Raw genomic sequence first — 20713 nt, 5'->3', positions numbered from 1 at the left:
TTCAAACATCCTGTCTGTGGTATCTATTGGCATGGACCACGTCCTCTCTTCCAGGAGCCTCCACTGCTCCTCTGTGAGCTGCAGGAGGGAATGCCAGTAGGAGGAAGCAGCCATAGGCTGCAGGTCACGCTGGTAATGCTTACATTAGGGGATAAAATGCCTCCGGCCCAGTGGCAGGGTGCGGCTTGGACAGACCCATCCTCCACAAGTGCCAGCAGCAGCAGCACTCCATTGCACCGACTTAGATGTTCACCCTCAGCGCCTGTCTCTCCTCTCCCCAACTCCACTTTTGCGATTTCATTCCCTCAATCCCATCATCTTCCATGGCTCACGCTCTCAGGGAGTGAGATAAAAGCAATTTAACCCAGTCAGGGCTGGCCTTGATGGGTCCTGCCCTTCATGTCCCCACAGCCATGCAGTCTGTCCCCTCTCTGGTGACAGCACACTTCCCCCCCATTCACCCATGAACCATGTCTGACTTTTTAAGAAGAATGAGTGTGGGGGTTCTCATCCAGAAACGACATTTTTAGAAGCAGCCTTGATAACGTAAGCCTCAAATAAACTTGCATTTGAAGCACGGAAAGAGGATATCTATGAGCAGCATGTATTGTATGGAAAGATTTGGCATTGAAGGAGCTCAGTTTTTATTCTGTCACAAATGAGCGCTAAAAATATCCTGACTTCAAGTAAACTTCCGGACATTTGTTCCCAGTGAGAACTGAAGATATATCATCCTAGGGTGAGACTTCCAGGTAGGAGGTCCTTCTGCCTGTTCTCTGTACCCGGCTTTATCCTCCTCCCTGGCTCCTTCCTTGTACGGGCATTGCAGGAGGGCGACAGCCTCACCGTGTTGTTGCATTAGTAGTGAGGAAGGGAAATCGCATTTTGAAATGCTTGACATTAAAGCGAAGTGGCACCTTGCACTCCACATGGAGACGTTTTCAAGGAGAGAAGGAATCAAGGCGCGTTCCCAGAGGTAGCAGATCCTGGCCCATTTCATGTGACAGGCTCATTCATTCACCTTTTGCAACCAAGATCTAGGTCAAGAGACCGAGAGCATGAAATGGAGCAGGAATAATGCCCGGTGGATGGGCTGCCAGCATTCCTGGGAGGCACACAGCTCTGCCACAGGGCTGCTGCAGGAACCCGAAAGGGTCAAAAAGCCTTTGAGATGTCATGTCACTGTTGAACCCCTGCAGAGTAGGAGGTGGGAAGTTAACCTTACACAGTCAAATCTTCCTCCTTTTGTGGTCCTAAGGTCCTGTTCAGAAGCCGCATGTCAGTTAAAAAAAAAAAATTACACTATGGGCAGCCCTTGAGAAACAATTTCGCAGTTTTGGAGTTTTTCCTCCACTCTTTCAATCATACTTACTTTCTTCTGTTTCATTCATGGTTCCTCTGTGCTGCAGCCAGTTCTCCTTTAGACTGAATTGGTGGAAAAAGGTTTTATTCTGTGAGGGAGTGTGGGAGAAAAAAAAAAAAAAAAAAGAAAAAAGAGACAACAGTGACTCTCTGCATCCTTGTTCTTTACAAAGCAGTAATTCACACAACACAACATTCAGCCCGGACATCTGGCCAAAAAGGTTTCTGTATAGGAAATCCACCCACCCCTTCTTGGATCAGTGAACTGGGAGTTGCCTTACTAAATAATGGCCAAGGTGGGGATTTTGGAGGAAGCAGGACATGCCTAGGCTAAGCAGCCTGGATGATTCAAGGTTCTCTGTAGCCACGTTCATAGCCCATATCTTACACTCTTATTCTTATATACATTTCCTATGTACCAATCAGCCTATTTAGCAATTTCACTGCAATCTCACGCTCTGCCTTCCACATTTCTGCAGTAACATTTTAAGCTTATTACACACTTCAGCTTCAGCCCCATAAATTTGACGAGCACAGCAATTCCCCTCCGTGCAGCCTGTACGCCAGCTTTCCCTGGCTGCGTCTTCTCCCTCCAGATAAATAGACGGATTCATGTTCCTCTCTTTCTTTCTCTGTCCCTGTCACAACAAATCCCCCCCTTTGCTCTGCCTACTTGACATCCGTAGTCAATGCCTGTGCTCGGCCTGGTTTGCCCAGGTTGCTACATTTCTCCAGCCCGGTGGGGACACGCTCCCGGGCCTCTCCTGAATTCTGACATCTCAGAGCCTCTTGTTAAGATGCTAATACTGTCACAGCCACTGCAGGTTAGCTCACACAGCTGACAACGAGGAAAAAAAAAAAAAAATTCCTTAAGCAACGTTGCAGGTCTAACCTCACTGATGTATCCTGTCATGTTTTTGGCCACCAGTCACTTTCAATTGGGAAGCCAAGAAAAGAAAGTAAAGCGGGCAGAAGGGAAGAAAGTGAGATGGGAAGTTATCTAGCAACCAGCAACAATTAGGTCTGCCTTACCTTTCGGTGAGGTGAATATTCATCTACAGTGCTGAAACAAAAAGGAAAATCCAAATTATTTGTTCCATCCAAAGATTAGGAAAAGGAAGTTTCCGTCACTGGCACAAAGGATGTAGTGAAAAGCAATGCTGCCAGCCCACGAGCTGCTGGAGAACACAGACACAGCTCGGGTCCCCAGGGTAAGCAGTCAGGGCCACCCTCAGGGACACAGCTCTTTCCACTTCCCAGGGGCCAAACCACAGAAAAAAACTCCCATTTGTTGGAGTACAAATACCATAATTATTAGTAAAATAGTAACCCTGAGATAACTATCGCAAAAGAGATTTACTTCTCAGTAGTGCAGATTGCAGAAAGAGAATGAGAATGAAGGTACCACCTGAAGTCACAGACTGCAGCTTCCAAGGGAAATTTTGCCAGCTTTTCCACAAAGTATCACTCTACTTGCAAGTCATTGCAACCAAAATTGACGGGAGTGACTGCTGAACCACACACACCACCCAACAAACATCAGAGAAGACTGAATAATCCAGCTTTAGCTTAAAGATGAGATGATTTGTAAAAATGAATACAGTACTTGTATCACTCATCACCTTCATGAATTACAGCAAGAAGACAACAAAAATAAATTACAGTCTAAATAAAAGGAGACTTGATCACAAATATAATCAATACTTACTGACGACGATGCATCCCAAGTATCTTCTGAAATTCTTTCAGGTCCTTCTCAAGAATGGGATATTCATACACATCATCTAACACATTCCTGTATATCGTCTACAAAATAAAACAGTATCTGCAAAGATCTGACAACGCAAACATAAATCTAAAGCATCCCATTAGCGGTCTAAATCAGTTCAGGCACTAGCTTACTAAAACAAATTTCATCATTGTATTTCTGCAAGACCCATAAGGAGAGAATGTTCCTGTTTAAATTTCCAGACTGGTCAATATCCAGCTTGCCTTTGGAGAAACACTCTCTGTGTCATCACCAAGCGAGAGGGCAAAATGTTGACACTCATTTGTCTACAAACCGGAAGATTTAAAACAACACTTGTGGCCATTACACAAAATCTGGGTTTGGTCAGAAGAACACATTCTGAAGCATGAGAACACACCATACCATCATCACTTACCCAAAATGATAACAACCAGGTTCATTTGATTAAGACTTTTAAAATGGAGAATGTTCTCCTTCACTTTTCCTCACATTTGCATGCATTTTAAATTGAGTTGATGTCTCTCACAAACAAATAACAACATACTCCTAGTTGTAAACCAATAAATAAATAAATCAACCCTACTTCTTATTTTTGGGGGAGGCATTGTGTGAATATCATCAATCAGGAACCTCAGTTAAATGTAAAAGACGCTACCTCGGATAAGAGGTAAATAAGCTGAATTGGTTCTCATGATTGAAATTCTAGGAACTATTTTCTCTATACCTTTTCAGAATCTGCACGTAGATCCTTCTCTTTCCCTTTCAAGAAAATGAGGACCATATGTATGAGCTGAGTCATCAGGTTTGCTTTCGCCCAATTAACACTCCTACATTCATAAATTTCAGCGTGAATGATTCTGGCCTACAATCCTATATATTGTTTTTGCACATATAACTTCAGCCACCATTAACATTGCTGCTGCTTAATGTTGCGCAGAAGCCTCAAGCAAAGAAACTGCGTGACAATGCACAGTCACACCCCTCCGTGGCCAGAAAGACAAGCCCTGCATCAAGACAGGTGCAACGCAATGGAACCTAACTGACGGCTGGAACAATGCCCCCTTTCCAGGACAGCACTATACTTCTGGGACCAAACAGCACAAATCCTGAGGTCTCTGCTTTCACATGCAGTGTGTCCTACTCCAAAACCAAACCAAACAAACAAAAAAAGAACGGGAAGCTCAAGACTTTCATCAAATTAAGTCCAATGTTTCACCTCTTTATCTTGAGCGAATGACTGAAGACAGCAAAAAGACTCTTAAGAAGATCTCTACTTGCAGACAAAGAGTTTCCTCCAAAAACTTTCCTGCAAAGTCTCCTAAAATACTTTCATCTTTCAACGAGCAGGGAAAAAAATGAAATAAAATCAAGAACCACATGGATCTCAGGTCAGCGACAACATGGGTATTTGCAAATTTTCAAGAGAATTATAAAAGCTTCCGGAACTCATTCAGAAAGACTAGAAGATCCTCACTTATAAGTAAGGACATAATTTTATTTATTATAAATACATGAAGCTGTGCTGCTCTCTGTGTGCACCTGACAAACACTGTGGAATAGCATTTCACTCCTCAGTCAAAGTAGCATCTCTTACAAGGACCACAAAACTCTCTCTTCATTTGCGATCCTCTGCGTACTAACTGTGGACCCTGTTCTGGCAGAGATGACCACTGTGTTCAAGGAACCTCCACATCTTTGTAGTTTTCTTACTTTCCTAAATTTTCCCATTTTCTAGTTTCATATCTGAAAGTAATGTTTTTGACGTTGAATGTACTGACATTACAGACTTTCTCTCCAATCTGACTATCTCTAAGGCATTCAAGGAAGAAACATTTTATATTATAGATTTTGTTGTTGGGGCTTTTTAGACATAGCATGATAATTACACAGTGCTGAAACGTGTCAGAAAGTGTTGCAATACCTTTAAAAATTGTTTTAAATGCTCATCTTCGTGTAACCAGTCTTTGTAGAGAGAAGTCCACTGAGACACCAAATGCAAGACTTTTCGTTTCCTACAGGACACATCAGAGTCGTCTTCTTTCCCTTGGTGATTCTTGACACAATAGGTATAGCAGGTTAAGGAAAAAATACTAAGGTCTCACTTAAACCTAAAAATTAAGTGATGGAAAAGACTTTGCAATCATCTCAGTTGCTAATGAAAGATGTTTTCACTACATTGCTCAGCTTTACATGCTTTATCCCATCTGGAGCTTTAGGAGGTTCATCAACATTTTGGAACGAAATGCTTGGTAATAGAAATGTCAGTTCATCTCCTGTGCCAACAGGATTTTTTTTTTTCCTTTACAGATTAGAGAGGTGAGTCTATAACAGTAAAATCAATTCAAAATGAATTATACAATGTCGAGTCATATCTTTTCTGCCGAACTGTGAACAAACCTTTGTCCTGCACACTGATGTCAACATGAATGTCTGGAGGAAGGAGGACAATGCATCATTAACAACAACAAAAAACCCAGGCAGAGGAAGTCAGTTTCTTTTTCCCTGCACAAATTACACTATCTGCAGAAATAACACTATTAAAATAAAAAAAAAAGGAAGGTGAAAGAATCTATTTCCACCATTGTTCTCTATTCACAAAGCAGAAACACCAAATGACAGAAGATACCCAACTTTGTACATTGTTCTTGTCCCTTCACTGTTCTTTCTTTGATTAGGTGAAAGATGACGTTTTCACCACAAAAGGTAAGGAGGGAAAAAAAAAAGAAAGAAAAAAAAAAAAAAGAAAAACAAGTTCATTTTATAGCTACAAGTTCATTCAAACAATAACCCACAGATTATGGAAGTAATTGGAAATACAAGAAATAAATTCTTTTACCTCAAAATCAGTTAAGACTTATACACTGTATTACATGATAAAAGGAGCAGAGATTGTAAAATACTTATTCTTTTTTTCTCGTCACATATTTTGAAATGTATTACACAGATACAGGTACTTAAGAATTAATGTATAGGTCTGGATAGGTCTTAACCCCATTTTAAATGTTATTTCATAACAGTTAGAAAGTTTTATGTAACTTTAAACCAAACCAGCAGACAGAAAATTGCTTGGCTGCTATGAGTTAGGTGTCTTTTGGGTACAGGCTTATTCAGAGGCAGCTTTAGCTTTGTACATTCAACTTCAGAGCAAGAATTTTCTGTTTATTGATTTCTCAGCTACAGAAAAGCTAAATGTTTTAATATCTCTCTCTCTCTATTTACAGGCACATGCCAACTAGGGGAACTCGTATCCAAATTTGGATGTAATGTTTCCAGTTTGATCTCTTCCTCCACAACCTATTTGACTTAAGAAAACAATAAAACCTGAACTTTGGGAAGCTACAGATTCAAATTGAATTCCAAGTATCACAAAACTTTATGAAAATTGGACTGAAGAGACCCTGAAAGATCAGCTAAACTAGTCCATCCAAGTCCACCCTAACTAGTCCACCCTGAGAGGCTCACATATACCCTATGCTATCCTTGAATATATTTTCTAGTTTCTTCTTCTTAATATTCTCCAATATCAAAGATTCTACTGTCTCACGTTTTCCACTCCAGTGTTTCTTTTCATATTGTAGTGTCTAACATGAAACTGGTTTACAGCAATTTAATCTCACTGCCTCTTGTCCCATTCGGAATTGGTATGGGAATAGATTCTTCCCTTCCTCTTTTACCTAAAGGTAGGAAGGCTAAGCCCTGACTTCCTTATCCTGTGAAGGCTGTCTCATTTATAGATTCCCTTTTGTCAGTAGAACAATCCCAATTCTTTCAATACTTCTTTGCAGGTCTTTTTTTTCTAGAATTCTGATAATTCCCATTGCTCTCTTCTGAAGTTTCTCCTACTTATTCATGCATTTCATAGGGTGTGATGCCAAAACCCCAAGTGCAGTCCACCTTCTAAGCATGCCATAATAAATATTTGACAATTGTTCTCTTTTCTCACCATTTTTACATGCAACATCAAAATAAACACGCGGAGTTGTACTTCAATTATACCAATATGCAAAGAGCAAAATTAATTATCCCAGGCATGCAATTTACTACTTTTGATACAAGGCTTGACAATATATAAACCTAAGTGTAAGTGTGTGACCTCTGTTAATACAACGCTTAATAAAAGGATATTGCCTCAGAAGTGCCTGGCACAAGTCATCAGTCGTCATGAAGACTGTGTACGTGAGAAGGAAGTCATCCAGGAGAGTTTCTGCAGAGGAAGACAAAAAAGCCCAAGGTACAATTTATTAGCAAGAGGAGGAAGAGAATATCTACTCCTCTTAGTGTGCATGGTAGGAATAGGACCCCCTCCCCCCCAAAAAAAGATCCAAAGCATACAGAATACATCAAACTACGTTTCAAACAATACATCGCCGCTGCAGAGATCAGATCCTTTATTTAACAAGCACATCCTCAGCTCTCATAAGAACCAACTAGCACGAGTATGCATAAAATAAGCCACAGTTCAGGAATCAGTAAGAAAGAGTCCTTATCATGAACACCACCATCCTGGTTGTCTCTGCTGCCTGCAAAGCAGCCTTCCTACCAGATAAGATGTTCTGGAAATTCAGAAGCAAAGCTCTTAGCAATAGGAGAGAGAAAACTGTGATTGCCGTGTACCGTGATTAACATCTACGCACAGCAGAGAACCATGAAATACATCTACTCAGATCTTTAGCTGGTTGGTCTTGTGGGCATCATTGTAAGCACTGAGATGTTTTCTCTAAGGTTTATTTAATTACATTACTGAAGGTTTTTTCTGCCTCTGATGTTCCCCCACCCCCCCAACCTGGTTTCTATCACACAAAAATGGGCTGAAGGTACTTGCTGACAGACCATCTCTACCCACTGCAGTTGTAGCACCTCAGGTTGTCAAGACGAATGGCACTGCCAGTTCAGATCTCAATGTAACTTTCTCATTCCTCATTCCCAAGACACACTAGTTTTAGGATTTTTCCAAACCTTTACACAGCAGGGAGGCTGAAAGGACTGGGTTTGCTCTAGGATAAGAGGGCTCAGGGCTAATCTTGTGGTGGTCTTCAACAACACAATGGCAGAGTAGAGATAAGACTAAGTCAGACTTTTCCTGCAGGAGTGCAGCAAAATGACAAGGGGCAACCATCAGAGTTTGCAACAAGGGAAAATTTGTCTAGATACTTTAAGGGACTTTAGTTTTGTTTTTTCCTCCTGCAAGGAGGGTCAATCACTGGGACAGGCCTCCAAGACAGACCCTACAATCTTCAACATCAGGTATATTCAGGGCTTGCTTGGGCAAAGCCCTGAGCATCCTGTTCTTACTAGACCTGCTTTGAACAGGGATTGGACCAGACGCCTTCACAGATCACTTCCAACTGAAATTATTCTATAATTCTTAAATAACTTTGCTTCAAATTTTAGTAAATTACTCATATATGATGTGTGATCTAGGAATTAATTTGTATTTGGTTCACAAGTAACAACAACTTTAGTTTTCTGCAAACAGACAAGAGAATTATATTGGTATTTTTAACCCCAAAATAAAAGTGTTTGTGTTTGGCTTTTTGGTTTTCTTTTTTCTTTCCAAAATGGTAAGGTTTTCCTCAAGTTTTGAGGAGTTTCTGCTCACCGTATTTCCTTGAATTCTGGCAAATATATTGTGTTCCCTTTAACAAGAGAACAGGTTTGCATCACCTGCTTTATCAGATAAGAACAGGAACACAGACAGAGGCTAAACAATAACAGAAGTAATTCTGGTTATACTGCAGAGCAAAAAATACTTCACCAGTATAACTAGTTGTTGCTAGTTAGTACCAAATATCCACTTGTGATTGAAGTGGCGGATTTACAACTGCGAAGACTAAGGGCTGAACCATACCTCACATGAGAAAGGCAAGGCTGAGCCCTGATTTCCTTATCCCGATTTTCTCACTATTTGTCCGTGATCTGTTCCAGTCCGAGCTGGTGCTTGTGTATGAGTGTGCACCTGAGAGCATCCCAGCAGCTTTTCACACCAAGGCTGCAATTTCACGATAATTTAGACCAATTTCAGTTACAGCTGCTTTGCACTTCCTTGTCAGTGAATTATTGACCCCATAGCTGGGGTGCAGGACGGCAATAAGAATTCATCCATATATCACTCAAAGCCAGATAGCATGTGGATATCACATGGAAGGATAGCTAATGACATCCCACCCTCTGAGCATGGGATTCAAAATACCTCCATTGTCTTTAAAAAAAAAATAAATCTAGCTAGATCAATGCATTTAACACAGCTTGTCTAGAAAAAGTCCTGATCTGAAGACGCAGAGCTAAAAACCCCCCGCATTCAGAAACAGAACAATTAAATTCTTTATATTTCACCAACGTTGTTAAAAATGGTGGAAAGTATTATCTCCGTATAAAAAGAATATTTTGTCTCAGTAAATGAAAAGACATTGTGAACAGCTTGTTCACCCTCTGAAAGGTCATCTATTCATTCTGTTGCACATCTTTTGGATGATACAATGCAGCTATTAAAGTTGGAGGTTTCACAAACATTTATTTGGAAACTGTTGTTCTTGAAGTCAACAACCACATTTTAGTTCTTGACCAAACTATGTAACTGTGTATCAAAGACACACTGAACAACAGATTATTTCCACAACTTTCTACTGTGTATAGGTGATATTTGAGTTTCAGGAATACATAACCACGGACACTTGCTGAAGCAAAACAGGAATGCTTATCAATGAACTTCTACAATTGTTCAAAATGGTGTGACTTTATCACACTAATTGCTGTTAAAAAAACAATTTAAAAGTTTTCCAGATGTCTACCTTCAATTATTCAAGCACCCAAAGTGTTGGAGTGGGAAGAAAGATTGGTTTGTGATGATTTGAGTTTTTTGCTTTTTTGCCTGAACTTTTTGCAAGAAATACGCTACAGATATTACTAATGCAATTCTCTCTCAAAAAAAAAAAAAAAACTAGTGAAGGGAAGATTAAAATTGTATGTTTGTTCATATAGCTTACAACTGGTTTTAAGTTCTCTGTCCATCTTCCTCTCTCTGCATGCTCAATCACACATCTATCTATTCACAGCCTTCGGCTTCTAACAACCTTATCAAAACAAGGTGTATCACTCAGCCAATTTAGTCATGCATATGTATACATAGTGATTTCTTTTTTCTTCTAAATGCAGAGGAAATGCTAAGAAGAAGAGTTCACAAATTGTGATTCCAGTAGCTTGCATATAGGCTAGATCTCTTCAAATTGCCTCTGAACTTGTTTAGAAATTTAAACCCTCGAGGAATGTTTTGAACAAAAAAAGTCTGGATCCTACATGTGGTCCATTAATAGCATCATTCATCTGTTAAATTACTTTAACAGGTAAGCAATGAAAGTGCTTTTGATAGATTAAGTATCTATTACTAGACATAACCTAAAGACTCTACAATAATATTCGTATTTTTAAATGCCTGCACTAGCCTGCAGGTATTTCCCTGAACTCCTACTGTTCACTGCAACTATCTTCTGTATTTTCTTCCTAAATGCACTGTAATTTAAAATCATTCCAGAATGCTTTTTCATGCCACAGCACGGACACAAAACCTGAGGGTGTACTGACTCTTCAAAAATAATTTGTTCAAAACAAACAATTGCAGGCTCCTCAGATACTTCTGGACATTAATACATGTCCACAAATAATGATTTGCTGGTCTGAAACTGCAAACAGAGAGAAAGGCTAAGCATGAGAGAATTTGTTCACAGCAAACATTTCATTCTGTGTTACTGGCAGCCACTAAGCAGTAAATTTGAATGAGGAAGGGCTCTGAGTGTACAAGTTGGGCTGATAATTATGAACAGAAGTCTTTCTGGCATTTTTCTGTTTAGTCACAGTTGATTTAAGAGTTAAAAAAAAAAAAAGGCAATTCCAGTGAAGTCATTAATTATTTACAGTGCACCATAGTCCCACTCAGAATGGCAGTGAAATGCACTCCTCTGCTTCCAGTTTTTACTCTGTGTCCCAGTTTCTGCATAAATTTGTGACCATCATCCCCATTATTCCCACAGAAAAAGTTTTTCTAGTATTTGTAGCAAACAGGGAGAACAAAATGCACAGCAATAGTCGGAAAAGAAAAACTCCCTTTGGAAGGGAAGTCCTTGAGCAAAAGCCTGTGATGCTATGCTATTTTTTTTTAATTTCTCTTCTTCATGAATTTTTTATTTAACCATTTTCTTCTAGCCATCAATCTAATTTTTCTTTGTTCCTCACAGTTTTCCTTTATTTGGCTAAGCAATTATTACAAAGTATGCAGTTAGCTTGCAGCCATGGAATATTTAATTTCAAAGACAATTTCAAGCATTTTAAAGCTTCATTAAGACATGCAACAGAACCAGCACAAGTTCAATGGGCTCCTGTTCTTGTAGCTCTCTGCGGGCAGCCTTAGGCAGCAATCTCACCACACTGAATGCGTGTTTGAGTATCATAGGCATAAAAATAATGAAAAAGCAGGCACTGTGCTTGTTTGTTATTAAATAATCAATTCGCACCAGCTTCTCCTAAGATAGTTTCTCACAGGCTGTGTGCCCCTCTCTTTCCCCAGGCAGCGCAGACACCAACTTCGCTGGGAGCAGATGGTACCGCTCTTCCCATCTTTCTGTGATAAAGTCCTTCTGCAAGATACAGTCAGGGTGGCTGAGGGATGGCAAGTGCAGTATATAGACACGGGATGTTCTGACACACTGAATTACTCAGGGAACGTTTGCTTTCAGCAAGGACCCGGCAATATGTCTACAAGAGAAGTTGCAATGGTATTGCACATATAAGGTGATGACACCCAATGGCAACTAGAAGACCTCCAGAGGTCCCTTCCAACCCTATGATTCTATGAAGGGCCATCTTGAGTCCCAAAGGCAATAAATGGTATATATTTGGATAAACAACACATCGTATATTCCACTATACTTTAAAAATCAGAGAGTTCCCTGCTGCTTTCCATGTGCCCACTTACCTCTCTAACCACATCAGACCCTTTCCTTCCAAGAGGGCAACTCTTCAAATATTAAGTCAATGTGAGGGCATGTTTTTAAATGCCAGGAGGGCAGAATGGGTAGCTCACATGGGTTTACACACCAAATCTGATTTTTCACTGGTTTCTTTTCTCCCTTCTTTACCCTCTTCTCTAGGCAGGGTATCAATTACTAAGCCTCAGGACAGAAATAAATATAGGTCTGTAGCCAGAAATCGTCCGTGACGCATATTTAACAGGTCAGGACAGGCAGTACACTTCACGGTGTTGTCACGTCTAACACCTGTAAGCTCTTCTTAAACTTGTGCATTTTCTTAAACTGCCACAGTGGTACAAGGCATCAGTGGAGCACTCTGACATTAATAGCTTGTTACATAGACCGAAAAGAGACTTAATCTAAATGCTATGCTATTTTGCCTTTGTCAAATGGAGGAAAAGTTAAGTTCTTTTTATCAAATTATTTGAGAACAGTTTTTAAAAAGCAAATATTTCAGTTTAGCTATCACATAGAATGAGTAAAGAACGGGAAGTGGGGGAATATTCCAGTGTTACGGACAGATACACCTCCCTAACTACCCACTAGAAATTTGTATGTCCACTCGCTGTTTATTAGTGTGCATGTGCACCAACCAGTGTCTTTAGACCACCACAGCTAAAGCAATACCGCATACTCATTTACACTACAAACATGTTCAATGGCTCAAACTGTATGCAGAATATACCTATTGCGCTATTGCTAATATTAGACACCCTGTCCAGCTAAGCCAGATATAATTATTCCTAATGCCAGCACCAAATCATTAATCCCTTTATACCCACAAGAAGAGATAACTTGAAGATAAATTCCAGTTTGTCCTGGTTTTCTGATCACCCTGTTACATCCTGAATAGTTTTTCTTTTGCTGTTTCTCAACAGCTACCAACAACAATAACAAAAAACTGGCGAAAAATAGGCCAAACAAGTCCTCCCACTTGCAGTGACAAACTGTGATTGCCGAGCCGACAATCACATATTTCATATCGGACTTTACAGAGCAAGTTTCCACATCCTATTCTACACGTTCTATAGCGTTTCTATTCTATACACTCATCCTATACACTCTATAGCATTTCTGCTTCCATCTTCTTTCCTTTTCATTACATGCTTATTTAAATATTAAGAAAAAATAAAGCTATGCAAAACAAGAAGGACAACAGGATTTTAAATATACAATGCATAAATCCTTTTTCTTATAATTACATGGCTTATAAAAGGTAACTTCCTCTATAGAGAGGAATATAAACACGTAGACTCCACATTCCTTTATCTGCAGATTGTTTATGTCACTACTGTCAGTTGGGGAAGGGTACTAATAGTGAAATCTTAAACTGCAAAGAAAAATAACTCCTCTGGGCTTTTTTTAGGAAAACTCATCACCATTCTGAACCCAAATGTCTCCACTTTGCACTGTACAAATCCATTGTGAATGGCTGTGCAAGAATTACAGAAAGATTTAAGGGTTTTTCAGACTTGTATTCCACACTAAATCGGATTATAAGAAAATATAGATAAAGTACTGGAATGCAAGTCTTTTTCCACTTTATGCAAAGTAGCTATTCAGCTTTCTCCAAGGATTTGCTGGAGGAGGCCAAACCTGTAGGGAGACTGAAAAAAAAAAAAAAAAAGAAAGATTGCCTGAATGAACAAGCCACTGGAATTCATGGTTAACTCGTAGGCTAAAACTACTCCTACGGCAATTCTGTAGTGTCAGTTTGGCAACCCTTAACCCTTATTCATGCTATACAGCAGTTGTGGTTTTCGCTATGACTATGAGAGACTTAAACTGAGTAAAAGGATGAAAACTCATGTACTGAATTAAAAATATCACTCTCTGAACTCTCTGCGTTCCAAGCCGAGGAAATCGCTCAATGTCCTTACAGCTCAATTTATCTTTCAGAAACATACCAAATAGAAGATCATAAGATCTTCTTCGTCGTGAAGCATGTTAGAACCGGACTATAGTCTATTGGTGGGCAGGGTATAAGAACTCCAGCAGCATGAAATGTGGATGGGGATTACACACACATTTTTCAAACATCAATGTAAGCGCCGAGTTTTGTGTGGTAATGAGACCTCTTTGAAATTTTGGGGGGGATTTTTTGAGAAAGACAAAGACAGAGAGAGAAATAAATGCATTTTAGACAACATACACCGAATTCTAAAAGTCTTTAGCTATGCCATTTCCCATTCGTGATTACGGCAAAGACGATGGGATGACCATATGTTCAGATCCTGGCATCCCCTTATGTTAATACACTTACCAGTATTAGCCAGAATTCCCAACTTAAAAATCACCAACAACTTCAAAATTTGCTCTCATTTACACTCACTGTATCATCTCTACCTTGCAGGACCGGCCACTTCTCTAACATTTAGTGAGGCTCATCCTCCAGAGTATATTTGGGGAAAAAAAACCACACAACCAACAGAATCCTTTGGGGATTTTATCTCCCTGTGTATGACTGAAAAGCTGGGCTCAGTAACGCTAATGGCACCTTATGACTTCAAAGCAGATACTGAAAATAACTTTTTTAAAATAAATTATTCACTGATGGGGTTAGCAATACCACAACTGCTCAGAAATAGTTAAAACTTGCATTTCTCACAACCACCAGGAAACGCAGCCCTATGAGATGGGGTTACAGCTGGGCAAACAGACAGATGAGCTCCCTGCGCCTGAGTAAAATGGATGCTGATTACTTACTACTCTTTAGGGAATAGACATTTTTTGCTATTTTAAATATTCACTCACTGAGTTCAAATTAAACTAAATGAGGGCTACGGCAGAGCATTTTCAAGTTTTTTCAGCCTCTCAGTGCAGAAAGCTCTTAAGCTTGATAAATTCTTGTCGCCCCTCTTGCTCCTTTCTGTAAAATGAGAAAAATTATAATCACACCTCAAGGCAGACACTGCTACATGTAGATTTTTTTGCATGTTTTGGCTCACATAATACTATGCAATGCTCTGAAAGCTTTCAGCAATGCAAATGCACGTCCGGCCAGTGGTGGCTGTAATCAGAAAATTGCTTGTCCTGCAGAAACGGAAAAACGATTTGGGGGCAACTCTTTTCAAAGATCGGAGTTTCTCAATAATCTGTAATTCCACCGCAATTTACTAAAAATGTCAGGATGTCTCCGACTACAAACAGAAAATGCAAACTGCTATCATTACTATCTGACCTAGCAAGATATTGCTCATGTCTGGGGGGATGCTGAGTGGTTTCAGATCTCCCCTGCATTCAGCAGATGGCAACGGCGCCCAGGACCTTGCAGGATTAGCCCTTAATCCAAAATCAAATCCTCTAAAAATGCTATGCCACCATGGACACAGCATGAAGCAAAAAATGAAAATTACGTTGAGGAAGAAAGGTCAATGGAAAAAAGAACATCGATATATAATTTGCTGCTAATGTATTAAAACAATTATAGCAGTTATGTCGTCTAACCACCGAAGCACCGAGAAATCAATGCACAAAGGAATAAAGAGCAAGCCATTTATTTCTAGCATTAGGTTAGAAAAAGAAAATACGCAAGGGCAAAATTTTTAACCTGTACAAGCAGAAGTTTTATTAGAGGACAAAAATCAGAACGAGGAATGATTCCTAAGGTCATCTCCCAGAGATTTCTGGCAGTATTTTAACATCTGCAGAATGAATCAAACACATTCTCTCTGGTAAGGTCAAAGATCCTCCTAAAGTTGCATTCCAGTTGCTGCTATCACATGTATTGGAGCAGTTTCATATTTTGTTTGAGGGACAAAAAGCCCTGAAACCACAGGCAGAGAGCAAATGTCAAACTTGTCTAGCTTTAACGAGGCGCTAATTTTTCCACATAGAAACCTGAAGCTCTTTATTTTTTTCCCCAGGTAGGAGGGAGCCCTGGTGATTAATGTGCAGCTATAATGGTCAGGCTTACTTGAAATTATTGGACAAATCCACTACACCTTAGCCATTTCTAAGTATTAGAAATATTGCCTATAGCAGTCACCCTAAGACACTGCTACTTTTTGTTAAAAAAAGCCCTTGCCCACTGCAAATAAAACACTCAAGCTTTCCATGCAGTGAAACTTCACTCGACAGCAAACTGAGGTATTTTAATGCACATGTGAAGTCCTCACCGCAGAAGGCAGACACTCCTTGTTCTCCTAAGTACTTTAGGAGAAAAACCCATCCTCCCTTTCCATCGATTGTTTAAAATAAGCCAGCCAGGCTAGGGTTGCCTGGAGCAGCAGGATGGAAGATAAAAGATTTAATGGTTCCCTTTCATCCTTCTGCCCGGGATCCAGCTGCCTTAAGGGGCAGAGGAGATGAGCAGGACGCCCTCACAGAGATGTCCTCCAGCAACAGACAGCAGAGCACATGAAGGGGCTGCATCGCCTGTCCCCCCTGCCACTGCAAGCCTAGTCCTACCAAGTGGGTGCTATGAGGTGCTCGTGGCTGCTCAAGGCTTTTCCCAGATCCACCAGCTCGGCACATGTTTGAGTCTAAAGGGAACTCTAAAATTAGACTAGACACTCGACTTTCAGAAAGTTAATATAAAGGAAGATGTACTTAATTCTTCATTCTTTTCATCTTTGCTGTCCAATGCTACTCCTATGGCACTGAAGAAGAACCAAGTTTCAAGTTCAGCATGTTTTTCTCTTGGCTGAATTGGAAAATCTACTCCTAGGAAACAGTAACATCTAGATCTAATATTATATATAAATATAAAAACATCACCACATCTTCAAAAGAAGATTGCGAGTACTTTATTTTGGGTCTTCAACTTGATACTTTAAAAGACCCTACTTTCCAGTGACATTCCTAAGAACAGGAACACAAATTTTCTATTTATAACCCCAAAATAACATACATATATATAAAAATATATATATATAAAATCTTCACTGGCAGTATTTTCAAATATATACTAAGTTAAGACTATTAGCCTGAAAAGTTTTAACTTCAGTACCTAATGGCAGGCTCCAATATCCACTATATTTGGACAATATCCAGTCCAGCAGATTACGACGACTACAGTATAGCGACCAGAATACACTCCATACTGGTACATAATACGGATAAAGGACAGCTCAAACTACACGTGGCAATGCCACATCTAAAGCTCTGCAGGGCAGGTGCAATGCCTAGACTCCAGTGTGCGGTGTTATCCCCATCACCTGCTGCTGACTGCTTTCCGTCCCAACCAGAGGGATAGGTCCCTTTAGGGAACAGAAATGTACAGATCCGCACTGTGTGTTTTTAAAAAGTGTTTACCAAGAAGCTTTGATCTATTATTTTCCCCCTACAAAGCACCAAGGGGAAATTTCTTTGTGCTTCGGCCCAGGGAAGGAGATATAAGAAGAATCTTGTTTGCCCCTGGGAGGCGAATTATCATAAGTATGCTAAGCAGTGCAAGCTCCCCAACATGTGGCACTGGAGCATGTGCAGCAAACATCACAGCATCTCTTCAGGGAAGCCTAGCAGGACAAAGCCTCCACTGGCACAATGCTCCTGGCTTCCGTAGGTTCAGCAGAACTGCCTACAAAGCGAATGATGGCATTTTCATCTGAGGAAGAAAGGCTGGATTTGGTCCAAATCTATGCAAAAGATGGCAATAACATCCACTAGACTAACGCACTGACCCCTTCCAGCACGTGAAACAGCAGTGCACTGGGGTCAAGCGGTGGGACAGTTTTGGTGTACTGGGTCGGGCAGACTAGGTTAGGGTCCAGCAGCTGTGGCCCACTGTCATGTCACCTCAAGAGCGGGGACTCACTTGCCAACATCTTTTGACATTTGGAGATAAAAGGCCCAGCAAAAGTGCTGCATGGCTGCGATGTGTTACAGGCTCTGCTGGGAGGGGGGGCGAGGAGGAGGAGGGAATACTGGAGGGAATCTTGCAAACGCCACAGGAGACAGCCATTAGCATACTGCAATCTCACTGCAGTGCTGAAGGATGCCTCTTCCAGCATTTTGCCCCAGGGTACACAATAGTTCAGGCTGATGGGCACAGACTGCTCTGATGATACCTCTGAAATAACTTAAGCAATATCTAAACACCTACAACGCACAGCGGAGACCTCCTTGTACTGGGAGGCAGGTGGCAGGAGGGACACGTGGCACTCAAAAAAAAACCCTAAAACCAAAGAGGGCCATACTTACAACTTGCATTTCTCACACCTGCCTTCCTCCCTGCTCCCTGGGCAGCGAAGCGCAGCTTCACAGCATAAAACCAGAAAAACGAGCATCACAGCACTCATAAGGCAGCTGCATTTTGCCTCCCCATGTGGTGAACGGGTTCCAAAAAAACCTGATGAGTTTCATAATGGCGATGTTAAAACACAACGTTACATTAATTGTAGACTTATTTACATGATATATGCCCTTAAATTATGAACCTGGAATTGTACTTGCTATACTGAGACACCCAAATCCTTCCAATGACAGGCTAACGTGTAATTAAAGACAGCTTTTCTCCTTATTATTACATCTTAATGGAAGACAGCAATCAAAAAAATGCCTTGTGCCTAGTCTGTGTCTGTATTAAGAACATCTAACAACTTCAAACTATCGGGTTTGTCAGTACAACCCCGCACTGACAGCAGAATGAAAGAAATGACAAAGGCTCTTGCTTGCACGGCTTAAAGATCATACAGGGGTAAGACACGAGGAACAGACAATATCTGGAGTTCAGCTGCTTGTGAGTATTAAAATACCTGCACAGGCATAATTCCCTGTGGCAGCAGAACCGTGCTCTTGTGCAAGGACATTTGGCTGCTTGCAATAGACAGTAGTTCAACGTTACACTTTTGAGAAAGAACGCCTTTATTTTGATAATTTTCAAACTATTTTCATTCATCTGAGAGCTCAGCATTAGCTCCTTGATTCAGCTGTACCATAATTACTCAGAGATTTTATTTGATGGCCTTGCTTATTTCAGTTAAACAAAGCAGGAATATTAAGCAATTACTGGATGAAAGCCCAGTGGGGTAATTTTATAAAGGTGTATATTCACTTTTGCCATTATTTCAGATTTTTAGTGCTATTTATTGATTTAGTCACATAAAATACAGCCAGAATACAACTGTCGGATAGGTATAACTTTGGACTGGTATAGCCCAGCTTTCTTCTTTTGTATTTTTCTTTTCCAAGTCGTACGAGATACCGTATCTTTCATGCACAAACTGGAAAGCATCTAATCAAGAGATGCATTCTGTACCTTGTAGAAATTGTTTGTTCAGTTTTCACCCCTTCATCAACACTGCCAGCTGCTCCTTGGACTTCCACAGGGCACAGAGGAATCTCCTTGGCCAAGATGTAAACCGTACCTTTCTGCAAAAGCATACATGAACCCAACGCAGTGCTCCGGATAAAGGTAAAAATTGTGAACTGCAGTAACAGGATACTGTAATAAACTAGGCCTCTTGGCTCATCTGCTCCATAACCATGTTCCACCACTACACATAACAACATCTGGCCCTGACCAGTGCTTGATGCCATCTTTCATTTCTATAGCTCTTTTTGGCCGCAAGTCCCAGCACGTTTTTTATAAAGCCTGCTTTATTTTTCCAGTTTACAGAGAAAGGGAGGCAGACACGAGCTCAGCGGAGGTGGGAGGGACCTGCCAAAGTTGAGAGTACTAACCCAGTGTCCTCACTCCCCTTCTGCTCGTCGCTCCACGGTCCCATGTAGATGATACTGGTGCATTTGACCTCCTGCCAGTGAGGCCAAATCCACCAAATGTGAGACTCAGATGGTGATCCCACTGCAAATCACCTTTCCCTACCGCATTTCCCAACCTTTTTCAAATCAAATAGGCTAACAGTACTTCCCTTCAGCATTTATTTTTCTTTCTTGTTCCCTAAAGGGAAAAGGCTTTTGCGGCTGAAACTGTCTGTCCAACTGTCTGTCAGTCTTGCTCTCCCTTACCCCTGTAGCTTTTGAATCTGTTGACAAATTTCAACCGGATTCGAGACAGGGCATCAAGTTTTTAAAGACACTATGTTCCTCTAAGTAATGAGAGTAAGCGCATCTGCAGAAGCAAGAGAGAGCCAAATTATTGTTCCACTGAAGTAAGGGCTGCCATGTAAGCACAGCCATGTTTGTAGACATAAAATAACTCAGCTAGAAGAGATGAAGTGATTGTGCCTCAAGCTACTGCTAGGAGGACTGTGGTTTTTTTGATTAAAAGATAGAATCTCAAACACCTGGACTACTAGCATCACTGAGATAGCCTCCTTATTTAAAATTCTGCGAACTGTGTCCATAGCCAGTTTCTCTAACAAGGCTTCCTATTGCTGCTGTTCCCATCCCTCTGCTGCACCGGGTTGCTGGGTCTTCTCTTAGTGGACCCTGTAAATTCCCAGGGTCTGGGGACTGTCTCTTACTTTGTGTTTGCATAGCACCAGTCACAGACACTGTGGCTTCTGAATGCCTGTATATATGTAAAATGATAACTCATTGTCTTCCTGCATTTGTTTCTGCAAATAAGGGGTTTTTTTCATTAATTTGTTATTCAGTTTGTCGTTAAGGCAAATTATAAAAACCCATTTGTAATTATTTTTCTTTTCTTACTAAGCACCAGCATCCTTTCTATATC

At 40.6% G+C, this 20713-nt stretch overlaps 1 protein-coding gene across 2 annotated transcripts in view; it reads right to left on the bottom strand.

The window, feature by feature from the left end:
- Positions 1 to 20713, bottom strand: part of RAPGEF5 (Rap guanine nucleotide exchange factor 5) — a 163749-nt gene that overhangs the window by 30431 nt on the left and 112605 nt on the right. For both annotated transcript variants that reach the window (XM_054191163.1, XM_054191164.1), the window contains exons 12-16: positions 7238 to 7316; positions 5034 to 5178; positions 3071 to 3168; positions 2395 to 2425; positions 1373 to 1451 (exon numbers count right to left, since the gene is read on the bottom strand). In XM_054191163.1, coding sequence (XP_054047138.1) covers positions 1373 to 1451; positions 2395 to 2425; positions 3071 to 3168; positions 5034 to 5178; positions 7238 to 7316 — 432 coding nt within the window. The remainder of the gene's footprint in view (positions 1 to 1372; positions 1452 to 2394; positions 2426 to 3070; positions 3169 to 5033; positions 5179 to 7237; positions 7317 to 20713) is intronic.

This window comes from Rissa tridactyla, chromosome 2, assembly GCF_028500815.1.
Source record: "Rissa tridactyla isolate bRisTri1 chromosome 2, bRisTri1.patW.cur.20221130, whole genome shotgun sequence".
In the NCBI taxonomy this organism is placed as follows: Eukaryota; Metazoa; Chordata; class Aves; order Charadriiformes; family Laridae; genus Rissa; species Rissa tridactyla.
This window is presented reverse-complemented; position numbering and strand designations above follow the sequence as displayed.